Genomic DNA, 12,954 nt, shown 5'->3' with positions numbered 1-12,954 from the left:
GCAGCAGCAGCCTGTGCTGGCCTTCACCGCGCAGGGACAGGAGCGCGCCGCTGCCGTGACAGGGAAGCTGGGCCCAAGGTTCCTGTGGCCAGGCGCGCCTGCTGGGACAGCGGGTCATACGGGCAGCTGGTATCAAGGGGGACGAAAGCAACGAGAGAAAGGGAGGTCTGATCCCTAGCTAAGCAATGCCTGTTGCAGACAAGTCTTTTTTCCTCGAGGATGGGGTTGTATTAGGCTTGGTTTAAGTTGCACTGGGCTGTAACTGCGCAGGGCTTGTTGCTGCATATTTATATCTGGAATAGTTAACAGTAGGTGACAGGGGAGCAGCAGAACTTAAAAGGCCTCTGTCTTTCCCTTCCTTCTGCTTCTCCTTCGCCTTACACACAGCTACCACAGACACAGCCAAAACTGCAGGACTTGGATCAGTCTGCATGCCTGGATGTGGTGTAGCATACGCTTTCTGAAGGAGAAGGTTGCCCTGTGTTATCTCTCCTCCAACGTGTAAGGCTTCAGCTACTGACAAAGGGACAGCAACCAAGTGATGCTCACACTCAGCTCACCTCATGGAGAGACTTACCTGAGGGCCTTTCAGAGCACAAGTCAAACTTTCAATACTCTCACTTGGTCTGGAAAAGTGGCTGCAGGGGAGGCTGTTTCTGTCAACAGAGGGAGCTGACGAAAAGTTAAATGAGCCTTTGAACTTGCTGACTCCTACTTCCAGCAGCGCTTAGGGAAAGTGGGGAAGGGTTTACATGCTGCATGTGTGAGAAGAGCTTCCTGGAAGGTCTAGGCAACTAAACATCGATTATTTCTTGATCAATAATTGAAACCTTTAGAGATCAAATTAAAGATGCTATTTAGTGTTCAGGATGTATACCTACGATGCCCTGGCTTTTGGTCAGAAAGTGCAATTCTATCTTCTGCTAAGCAGAATACTAGAGCTGTTCAATAATACATATCTAGCTCTAGGAAACTCAGGTTCTGAAATAAGATGAAGTCTTCCCTACTTCAGTTTCTAGAACAGAAAGCCCTGCATGCTGTCTTTACAAGCAGTGGTGAAAAGCTATATGGCTTTGGGAAACTGGATATTGATTTCCTATGGGGTAGGATCCTGTGTAACCAGTCAATAAATCTACTAAGACTGGATGTGAGCTGCAATAGTAAACAGACCCTTTTTATGAAAATCAGTCTGACCTTTTTTAGACATATCTTTTAGGATAAGATGAATAGTGCTGTAGAAATGTCTCTTTAGCTTCACTGACAAAAAGAAAGTGGGCTGACTGGTTCAATTGTCAGTATTTGCATTGTCCCACTTAGAGTGTCAAATCTGCTTTTAGAATACTGGTACTACAGAATCAGTGCTATTCTGAAAAGTACTTGACAAATATCCCTGCATATGGGTTTAAAAGGAATGATTACGGTTAGAATTGTTTTTTCCAGTGGCATCTCAGGTGCCTAAGAAACTCTCCAGCATAAAAACTGTTGTGCCTTTAGCTAGCAGACATGCTGCGGCAGGCTTGGAAGGGAGGAATATCAGGAGAGCTGGAATGGAAAAGACGCAGGTGAGTAATGAACATTGAAATGCACAGGGAGGGTATCTGGTTTCCTGATATTTTTTTTGTTTTACCTTGCTGTAAGCCTGGAATCTGTTACATGGGTACTATCTTACTGACATGGAGAACAGTAACATGAGGAGGTCCATTTAGGAAATGTCTCCTAGACAAATGTCAGGAGCAATTCCTTCATTATTTGTTTGATTCAGCTTATTTCCTCTTCTCTTCCTCCAGGTTATTGTCCTGCAAATTAAAATCAGAACTAAGCTAATGAACCCCTCAAGATGCATTTGTTACCTCTGGGGGAAAACATGTATTGTAAAAAATACGCATGAAAAGCATGAATGACTTAGTTTTCCACTTGCTTTAATAACTACTATGTGCGAAGAAGATAATTTCTTCAGTTTTGCAGTATGTAGCTGTTCATTTTGTCACAAAGACAGAATGGAGTGCTATGAAAAATTTGCCAAAAACTAGTTTTCTATTTTATTTTTCAAAAGAAATATTTTTGTCATTACAAAACAAGGTCAGCTTCTTGGCCAAGGATGAAAGAACACATGGAATCTGCCTCACATGTGGAACAGGCTTCAGATCACTTCTCATGTAGATGTTATTTTCCATGGCTGTACACTTTATCCCTTCATTTTTCCTTGTGGACACTCACACACTTTTTTTTTTTCTTTTTTTTTTCTTCTTTTCTTCTTTTTAGATATTATCCATGCTTTTTGGCCATCTTAAATAAACCTATGCTTCAGCCACCCACCTGTTTCTGTTCACTAACTCACTGGAAATTCTCTGTTCACTAACTTGTAAGGATCTCATTTGAAGCATAGTAATAGTTGCCTGTCATAGTAAAAGATGCTACCATAACATTGCACTCTAACCCACTTCTTTATTTCAGTGCTATCTAATTGTTACTGTTCATATATTAAATTGTAAACTTTTAGTCAGTGTCCATGCTTTTTCTTGTGCTCTCCTTTCCTTGACGTACCAGTTGCAAGGTCACTGCTGAGGATGCTGATGGCTGTTTTCTGCTCCTTTCGAAAACAATGCTTTTTTCTTTCCTGTCCCCCTCCATGGTCTGTGAATTTCAGAATTGTTTAATTAAACAACTCAATGGGTTTAATAATCTTAGTTGAATCTATCCAACAAAGAAATTTAATATTCTTTTTTCTTTTTTTGTGAGATAAGAACTTTTTGTAAAGTAATGTATGTAAACCATTCCTTCTTAACAAGTAGCATCTTCTGAAAGATGAGCATATGTCATTGCCCTCACTGGCCTCACTCCTAGTCATAAAGTCATAAAATGCTTAACCATAAGGTTGGAAGGGACCTTAAAAAGTTATGTAATCCACCCTTCCTGCAATGAGAAGGGACCTCGTGAACTAGATTGCTCAGAATCTCTTCTTTCCAGGGATGGGCATTTACAGCCTCTCTGGGAAACTTGTTCCAGTGTTTCACCACTGTTATCCTAAAAAATGTCTTCCTTAAATCTAGTCTGAATCTATCCTCTTTCCTTGTCCTATTGCTACAGGCCCTACTAAAAGTCTGCCCTCATCTTTCTTACAAGCTCACTTCAAGTATTGAAAGGCCATAATAAGGTCTTCCCAGAGCCTTCTCTTCTGTAGGCTAAACCCGTGTCAGCCTGTCTTCATAGGAGAGGTGCTCCAGCCCTTTGGTCATCTTCGTAGCTCTCTGAATCTGCTCCAACAGGTCCATGTCCTTCCTGTACTGAATGCAGTACTTCAGGTGAGGTCTCACAAGAGTGGAGTAGAGGGAGTCATCTCCCTTGACCTGCTGGCCATGTTTCATGTGATGCAGCCCAGGATTCGGTTGGCTTTCTGGGCTGCGAGTGCATATTGCCAGCTGATGTCCAGTTTTCTCATCCACCAGTACTTCCAAGTCCTTCTTTGCAGGGATGCTGTCCATCTCTTCATCCCTCAGCTGGTATTGTTGGCAGGGATTGCACTGCCCGAGCTGCAGGACCTTGCACTTGGCCTTGTTGAACCTCATGATGTTCACATGGGCTCACTTCTTAAGCTTGTTCAGGTCCTTCTGAATGGCATCCCATCCCTCAGGCATGTCAGCTTCACCGCTCAGCTTGGTGTTATCTGCAAACTTGCAGATGGTGCACTTGATCTCACTGTCTTCATCACTACTTCAAGTATTGAAAGGCCATAATAAGGTCTTCCCAGAGCCTTCTCTTCTGTAGGCTAAACCCGTGTCAGCCTGTCTTCATAGGAGAGGTGCTCCAGCCCTTTGGTCATCTTCGTAGCTCTCTGAATCTGCTCCAACAGGTCCATGTCCTTCCTGTACTGAATGCAGTACTTCAGGTGAGGTCTCACAAGAGTGGAGTAGAGGGAGTCATCTCCCTTGACCTGCTGGCCATGTTTCATGTGATGCAGCCCAGGATTCGGTTGGCTTTCTGGGCTGCGAGTGCATATTGCCAGCTGATGTCCAGTTTTCTCATCCACCAGTACTTCCAAGTCCTTCTTTGCAGGGATGCTGTCCATCTCTTCATCCCTCAGCTGGTATTGTTGGCAGGGATTGCACTGCCCGAGCTGCAGGACCTTGCACTTGGCCTTGTTGAACCTCATGATGTTCACATGGGCTCACTTCTTAAGCTTGTTCAGGTCCTTCTGAATGGCATCCCATCCCTCAGGCATGTCAGCTTCACCGCTCAGCTTGGTGTTATCTGCAAACTTGCAGATGGTGCACTTGATCTCACTGTCTTCATCACTGAAGATACTAAACTGTACTGATCCCAGTATGTACTGTGTGTCAGTCTTCCATGTGTCAGTCTTTCATCTCTACAGTGAAGTCACTTACGTAGAATTACACTGGGATTTACAAGCAGGACCTGAGTTAGAACTAGGGTATTCAGAGTTCTGCATCAAGGTCCACAATCATGCCCTAAATGTGTGATGTGGGGGTCTTTGAGGTAACGTTGTGGTATGACCAAATCTCAAGTTCTTCCTAACACCATTTGGAAAAATGGTCCAAATCTATTGATCTTCTTAGATATAGTAATTAATGACTATTTAATTTGTGCTGCCTTGAAGCACAAAAGGATGGGATGCATTAAAAACTAAAATCTTCTCACATTTCAGTGAATGTGTGTGGTCTCTTTGTGGTCCAGAAGATTACTTGCTTGTATACACAGTCGGTTTTCCACGGAAATGTCATCACTTATTTTAGAGAGATACAGATCCAAGCAGTCTGATCAGCTTTCTGCCAAGTTGTCTATGTAAATTATACATAAAGTGCCTCTCATAGCTGAAGGCCTGCTGTAGAACAACTGGGATATATAAAGGAAGAACACTTTTTTTTCTGGCTATTTTTTTGTAAGACATTTCTTACCATGACTGCAACAGGGTTTTGAAGAAGAGTAACACAGAGTGTGCTTGGAAGCATAGATTTCACAGGCATTGGAGGAAGAACATGCTAATCTTCAGTGGCTGGTAAAAACATCAGCTGCATTATTTCCACCTGACTGTAATAAAGAATTACAGACCAAATAGACAACTGGCATCAAAGCATTCAACTCGGTGCACACTGTGAATAAATGCATACTACTAGGGATTGGTGGAGAGATTCCTATCTTGTGCGAGCTGACCTGAGCCTTTGCCTGAATCTTGGCTAAAGGCCTAAGCTAATTAAAAAAAAAATGCTCCAGTAACAGTTCAGAGCTACCTTTTCTCATTTCTGCTGCATCATCTGTTTCTTTGACACTCCAGGAAATGATAATGAGACACCTTGTAGATATTTTCATTTTCATATTGTGATACTGGTGTAAGTAATGGGATCATAGAGTCCAAGCTCTGGAACCCTGGTCTGAGAAAGGACTCTGACATCCAGTAGGTCTCATGCTGGAATCAATGGCCCTGCAGTGTATACACCACAAACCCAATCTTCCCTCATAGAGCAAGCCCAAATCATGAGACTTACTGACTGCATGCAGAAAACATGGTATTGTTTGCTGGTAAAACTAGCCCAAATGCTAATTCAGAAGAGGACAAGAGGACACTAGGGTTTGGCAGGTGACCGATGGTAGTACCTACAGCTGCGCTGGCCTGGGACCTCTTCCACCAGTAAGATGGCCTTGTTGAGACAGGTTTGTTAAAGTTTGTGTGATCGTTAGCAGTGAACTGGTGTTTTATGGAAGGAAAGATTGCTTAAGATAGAGCATGTGGTCTGGACACTGGTATTCTATATCTGTTACTGACTGCCCATCCAAAAGACAAGCACTTTGAAGCTTTTTGTAACAAGTGTTGAACTCTTTTGAGGGGATTTATGTTGTCCATGATGCTAAAATACACTTTTGACAGATTTCTTCATTCAGTTGTGTTTTCACTTCATTGCATTGACAGAAATGTCCTTCTCAGTTTCCAGTGGTCCAGGACGTTGGATATAGCATTGCAGGAAGAGGTGACATGAAGGTCTGTGAAAATACCAATTGCACCTGGAAGGGTATGTTCCATTATAGCAAATACGTTCACGCACACTGAACAGTAAGATAGAGCAGGCTGCGTGTACACAGGAAAAGCAAGTGCACCTGCCTGTTCCAACAGATGTTACAGGATAATACAAAGTGCCTGAAATCTGTGCTGTGCTGCTCAGGGCTATTTCTAGAGTTCTCCTGCTTGTGAGAGCTTCTTCCAGTGTGGTTAACCTGTAGTAGTTTACCTGTCTCTCATTTGGGTTCCATCTGGTGCATTGATGGGCTTAAAACATAAATTTCCTCCCAGCTTTTCAGTTTTAGAACCCTACAGATAATGTAGGGTTGTGCTGCAATATGGGCACAAGGTATGTATTTCATGGACTGTTGAGTACATGAAGGTGCAAGACACGCAGAGAAGGTGGGGTCTTGTTTCTCCTACCTGTAAGGAAAGGTAGTTAAAGTAAACTGCACTGCCTGTGTTTTCATCTGTTGGGGAGTTGGTTAATTTAGTCCAAAAAATTTCTTAGGAATGAATGAGCATAAAAGAGTGAATGATCAGGTGATGGAAAATAAGTGGGGTGCGAGGAGCTAACCTGTGAAATAATATGGATATTCTCAGAGTTATTTGAATGTGAGGCAGTTCAGTAAATACCAAACCAGTATTTTGTTGTATTCTGTCTTGGACAGAAGATTTGGTTTGGTGATCTGGCTATTTCTGTGTATGATGGGTTCTTAACAGTCAGGGCCCGATTCATGCTCGAGTGAAAACAGTAAAACCAGCTTCTTTATGAATCTGTAGTTCAGCTCCTGTAGGAGAAGCTGGGGGCTATGTGATAGATTTATATATTCTGTTGCTGCTCTTCTTCATGCAAATAAGACTCATTTCAGAGCAGTCAATAGCAACAGTATAGGGATTAGTCACAGTGGTTTGTTTGTTTTATTTTGTTTTCCTTGATGGCAAATGTATACAGGTATCAGGAACACCAGGTTTTATCCCACCAACCTACTTGTTGATCAGATGGTCTGGTGTGACAGTACTGACTACTTACCATTTCCCAGGTCTCATTTTGAGAAGTGAGAGAGGCATATGAGAGCCAAAATCCTATCAAAAGTCATTGATGTTTGCTAGTGTCCAGGCAAAGTAACACAAAATGGTGTAATGAAACTCAATTGGCACCAATTAAAAAGCCTGTTATGCACATTTGTGTGTCTGTGAAGTAGTGAATGGAGCTGAAAGAGTAATCAGTATGAATTTGGGATAGATTAATTACTCATGGGAGAAGAGTAACTTGAAATGAGTAACAGGGATGATTTCATCCTTTATATTTCACTTTGTAGTAATAACTACCAATATAAAAGAAGAAATAAATTTTCAGAGTGTTTCAGAAGTGTTGCTATTAATCAAGATGTTACAATTAAGTGCTTTAATGTTCCTGTATTATCTTACTTGGCTGACTGGGTTCAGAAACTTTTGGTACAGTTTTAAAAAAATAACCAAAAATCTAGCTATTAGAAATACAGATTTTTCTGTACAGAGAATTCTCATTTCAGGGACCTTAGACCTTTTTACGGTTAGAATGCAGTGTTAGATGTCCCACTGGGCAGGTTGTTCCTGCAAGCCTGCTTGATTGTTTAACTCCACAAAATACTAGATACAGAAGAAAATCACTATGGCCTGCTTCTTGCTGATCTTCAGTCTTTATTTGGAGAGAGAGGGAGTACCACAGCTGAGAGGGGAAACATTTGTTGTCTGGCAGAAATGTGTTTTGTATTAAAGGGAGAAGACTCATGACAGAGTAGAGAAGAACTGTGTGAAATAAGCTCTCCATAATTTGTCACTGGATTTCCATGTAGGATGTTTATGTGTGTATTTAAGTTACATTTACAGTGTGAAATTTTGTTGAACAGAGAAGGTTAGTTGTAAAGATAAATAATGACTTCTGACCCTGGAACTTTTGCTACTAAATATTCCGCTCTGGAGAATAATTCAAAAAGGAAGTCAAAACACAGAGAAAAGTGCAGAAATGTGAATCTCCAGCTTTCTGCTCTGCACATTACTGCAAGATAATTTCTTACACATAAAAATCTAGCATTAGATGATTCATAGTGCTAATGATCTGGCTTTTTTTAGTATGATGTTTAGGAGTCCCTGCAGCGTAACGTAGACAAAGACCACAAAGGGTGACTCTCCTGCTTGCTCATGCTTGGATTTGATTTTGTTTTTCGCTTATGTGTTGTCACAAGCTTTGTGTGCTGTGATCGAAGTTGTGTGCTTTAAAAACCTTTTCCTGTGGTTATGTATTGAGGGAGACCTTTTGGTGAGAAATTAACACCAGAAAGCAAAAAGCTAATTGCTGTATGAGGGCGTTTTGAAGTGGGAGAGCACATATAAAACATTCTGCTACAACTTCGACAGAAAACTAAGGCAAAACACAAAACCCCTCACGTATTGAGCTGTGGTAGAATTTAAGCAAAATATAATGGACCCTATTCTCTGTTCTAGCTGATGAAATGCATGGAGGACTGAAAGAGGTGGTAAAACTATGATGAAAGGCTTAGGCCTGAGAAAAACTGGTGGTATTTTGCATTACTGATTTGTGTGTGATGAATCTTCAAATACAGGGTGCCGAGGGGGGAACCAAAATGAGTTTAGAGCTGTTACCAAGATGAAGCCTTCCGTACCAATGGAGCCAGAAGTGAGACTTCATATTACTGGCTTGCGCAATGATTACTGTAAGTTAATTTCTTATTTGTGGTGGTTTTTGCAGAGATTGGGAATTCGTATGTATGTTTCAAGAAAGATGGCGAAGGTGTATCCCCTTCACATAAAATGGAAACTGTGAGACATGTGCATGATGTCATTTATCTTATAAGAATGCATCTTTGAAAACTGCCTGGAAACTTACTGATCAAACCCTAGAATCAATACTACATCTCATGCAGTTTCCTTTGGTTGTTGATCTCAATACAACTTTTGGGTCAACCCAGTATACTTCTGCTTAATTAAATTAGACTCCATCCTGTGTCTTTCTCAATAACAAGAATTACTTTGGAACAAGGGTGTTTTGGGAACTGTAGCTGTTGCTGAAGGACCCTTGTTTCTGGTAGCAGAAATTTGAGTGAGTGATGTGGTGATCTGAAATGCAGGATAAGAGGTTAAAAAATTCTAGTGAGGAAGCTGTAAGTCAGATCCTGGTATACAAACATATGAGTTGTTGAGATTAGATTTATGAAGACCTTGGCTTGTTAGAGAGACTCTCCTTCATGTAGGAAGAAAACTTGTTAGTAGTGGTTTCATAGAAACATTCTCTTGCTGTTTTTTTATAGCTAATTATAAAGAAAAATTTGGCTTCACTTCCCCAAACCATCCTATTCCCCAAACTCCCCCTCTTCCCATCCTATTACTGACAACTTTTGGTGGTAATTCTTAGTAGCTTTCTTCTAGATCTAAACATACTGGACTGGAGCCTTGAAAATCTCATTGCTATTGCTGTAGGACCTGCTGCACACATCTGGAATGGAGAAACCCTTCAAGCCATTGGAAGCATTGATTTGAATTCCAGTTCCAAATACATTTCATCTCTAGCTTGGATAAAAGAAGGAACTTGCCTTGCAATTGGCACCAGTGATGGAGAAGTGCAAGTACTAGATAATTTACTTTTTTAGTCTTTCTCCATTTTTAGCTAAAGTGGTCACACGACAATTTGGTACCTTCTTTTTTCTTTCTTTTTTTTATGGAAACAAATGAACAACTATAGAAGAACACTGCGGGAGACAATACACTGCCTGTATCGTGCTGCATTTTACTGGAGGGCTTAGTGACATCCAGTGTTATCTATATGTAAGGGAGCTTCTGAAGCCACTAAATTCCTAGTGACCAAATTAATGATTCAGTTGTCCAGAGACAGTCAGATATTTTGGTTTTTTTTTTTGCTACCTGTAAGAGGAACTCTTTCATTAAATTATCTTACTCAGCACAGGGTATTTTTTCTTGGGTCTCTCTTGCAAAGTTCATTGAAGTGGTCAAAGGCTTGAGACCTCAATCCAAAACTTTCCTTACAGATTCACACACGAGAATTTGCCTTTAATCTGATCACATGCATACATCATTGCCTGCTGTTATAGGACAGGCCTGTCGTTAAAGGATTTTTGTGGGACTTTGGCTGAGATGCTAGATAATATGGGGACCTACCTGCTGCAGTCCCTAGTCAGCAAAATCTGAAAGTACTGAAGTCTGGTGCTTTCAAGTACGGACTTCCAAATATTGACACGTTATTAAACAGCTTTGAACTCGGAGATGTGTATTCCCTTCAATCCTGTCTGACTTCAGTATCAATGATATAGGCGCCAAAATTTGGAAATACTCCTTCTTACTTGTGAAATTAATGAGCTTGAGATTGTGCATATGCTGCATCAGAACTGAGAAGTGACTTACTTGCAAAAAAATGAAGAGAACAAAAATCTTTTTTCTTTTTGTTGTTAAATTTTAATTTCTTGTTTTGGTTTTGCAGCTGTGGGACATTGAAACCAAAAAGAGGTTGAGAAATATGTTTGGTCACCTGTCCGTGGTTGGAGCACTGAGCTGGAATCATTATATTTTGAGCAGGTGAGTGGTATAGTATATTCACAGAAACAGCACTGCTGCTTTTACTTACACAAATGTCCTATTCATTTTAGCTGTTTTCCTTGGCTGTGCTCAAAAGTGATTTATTCTGTCTCTCTACTTATCAGCCATCTCAGAAATCATACGCAGATTTATTGTATGTAGGAAAGCAGCCAAAGGGGATTTAGCCTACCTCCTTAGTCTCCATTTCTTACTTTCCTTCCAGAAAACTGTCACCACTTGCAGAATATTGCTAGGCTCTGGACTTGTGCAAAGCCTCAGCTTGAGATGGTGTCTACATCAGATCTGGGCTCCCAAAATTACAGCCTGGCTAGTGCAGGGCAAGGGGCATGTAGTTTTGACTGCCCCTCCACTGATAGCAAGACTGCATCTGTCTTTTGAGCTGCCCAGTGAAACACAGCTGCTAAGAGTTGCACACCTCTTCACCTGTGTATGTACAAGGGAAGGCCATCTCACTGCTGTCCAGGAGACTTGAAGTGCTTGATCTTTGCTTTGCCAAAGGTGAATTTTATACTGACCGGTATATATTTAGGGATCATTTCAGTATGAGGACTCTGATGGGAAAGATCAAGTGTGCTCTTTTGTGTTTTTTTGCTTCCACTTTTAGATCTTTGACTTGAAGGAGCTGAGGGGAGACTTGTCTGTGATTGATGCCTCTGATTTTAAAATCATCGGATAGTCTTCCATTTTACTTAGATGGAGAAATAATAGCAAGGGTGGGCTGACTTTGTTAAACTCAAAATGAAACTAGTACCTGGCTAGGAACACTAGTGGTAGGTTTGTTTTGATTTCAAAGTATTCTCTGGTTTTGATTGTATTGGGTCTGCTAGGTGGAGTGAGGTACAAGGTTACCAGCTGAACACCAGTTAATAAAATGCTGTTGCTGGAGCAGGTGTGCTGTGTGGGTTAAGTTATGAGGATGCAGCTATAACATCCTGCCAGTGCCAAGTGATGTAACCTTGTTACAGAAAGCATTAGTTTCAGTTTGCATTTCAACTTGGCCAAGGAAGTGAAAACAACACAAACTTAAATTACAAATCCCTCTGAGTAGGAATTGGTAATAAAATTCAGCATGAACCTGTGAATCTGACAGATTAGGTTGAGATAATATTTATTTCTTTTGCTACGTTTGAGGCTAACCAGTTCATTCTAACAGAGCAGAGTTAAAATATCTGTGTAAGTAGAAAAAAGATGTATGGTTAATAGTCATTGTTAATAAAATACGAACAGCATTCTTACAGTAAACTTCACTGTGGACAATTGATAATTTGGGATTATATGCTAATTCCAGTGATTAAAAATAGTCCAACAACACATCATCATGAACTGTAAATAAATTTCAGTACTGTAAGTTAACCCACCCCACTATTTTGTTGTCTTCACTTTGCCTTTAGCAAAACAGATGCCATCTTCTGTGTTAAAAGCAAACAATTCTGATTTCTTTTTATGCCGAGCGGAAAAATGTTCTTTCAACCAGGATTCTCAGGAGCCCAGTTCCTTTCCATTTACGCTACTAGAATTACTGAAAACCTTCATATGGCCAACACAGGCAATTCAGTTCTGTTTCTTTGTTCCAGAAGACAAATGTCATATTAACAAATGCTCCCAAATCCTCCTCCTTTCTCTTCTTTTTTATTGCTGAGCAGATTTCATATGGTCTGGAATATCCCTTTCGTCAGTTTGGGTCAGCTGTTCTGGCTATGTCCCCAACCAAGGTCTTGCACAGCCCCAGTCTTGACGAGGGGGGGAATGTTCAGAGTCAGCCTTGATGCTGAATGAGCACTGCTCAGCAGAAGCCCAAACACTGACGCATTACCAACACCTTTCTAGCGACCAGTACTGAGCACAGCACTATTGAGGGCTGCTATGGCAAAGGTAGCTTCATCTCAACCAGTCATAATGCACTGGGTTAGATTTTCTGCTTATTATTTAGTAGGAAAAATCTATACAGATCTTTGAGAGGCAAATGGTAATGCCTTTGCATATAATGCATGTAGTCACATGTATTTTCATAGGTATTTTCCGTAAAGATGTGCCTAATGCGCACTTGAGCACTGCTTGGTTGTAATCTTTCATGTTTTTTTGAACTTCAAGAGATTTGGCAAGTCCATAACACAAGCACAACAGAGTGATATTTTTTGCAGTCAGTTTTGTGTGTGCATTTTTAGAGCTTACAAATCACTCAACTGCATATGAAGAATCTTTAAGACCCAGTACAGGAAAGTCATCAGTCATTATTGCCCTAAATTAGTTTACTGTAGTAGTCAAGTATCTGTTTATTAGAATCCCAGAAAGATGGTATTGGACTTATTTTTCAGTGTCATCATGACAGTTGG

The 12,954-nt window shown here is 40.8% G+C and overlaps 1 protein-coding gene across 1 annotated transcript in view; it reads left to right on the top strand.

Moving 5' to 3' along the window:
* Window positions 1-1,440: 1,440 nt before the first annotated feature.
* Window positions 1,441-12,954, top strand: part of CDC20B (cell division cycle 20B) — a gene marked incomplete at both ends in the record, with an annotated part of 16,625 nt that continues 5,111 nt past the window's right edge. Inside the window, 5 exons of the mRNA XM_010014790.1 lie at window positions 1,441-1,562; window positions 5,924-6,023; window positions 8,617-8,727; window positions 9,440-9,636; window positions 10,506-10,600. Of these exons, the coding sequence (XP_010013092.1) occupies window positions 1,441-1,562; window positions 5,924-6,023; window positions 8,617-8,727; window positions 9,440-9,636; window positions 10,506-10,600 (625 nt within the window). The remainder of the gene's footprint in view (window positions 1,563-5,923; window positions 6,024-8,616; window positions 8,728-9,439; window positions 9,637-10,505; window positions 10,601-12,954) is intronic.

This window comes from Nestor notabilis, unplaced genomic scaffold (genome assembly GCF_000696875.1).
Source record: "Nestor notabilis isolate BGI_N333 unplaced genomic scaffold, ASM69687v1 scaffold16225, whole genome shotgun sequence".
Classification (NCBI taxonomy): Eukaryota; Metazoa; Chordata; class Aves; order Psittaciformes; family Psittacidae; genus Nestor; species Nestor notabilis.
Note: the sequence above shows the minus strand (reverse complement) of the source record. Positions and strands in the feature narration are given on the sequence as shown.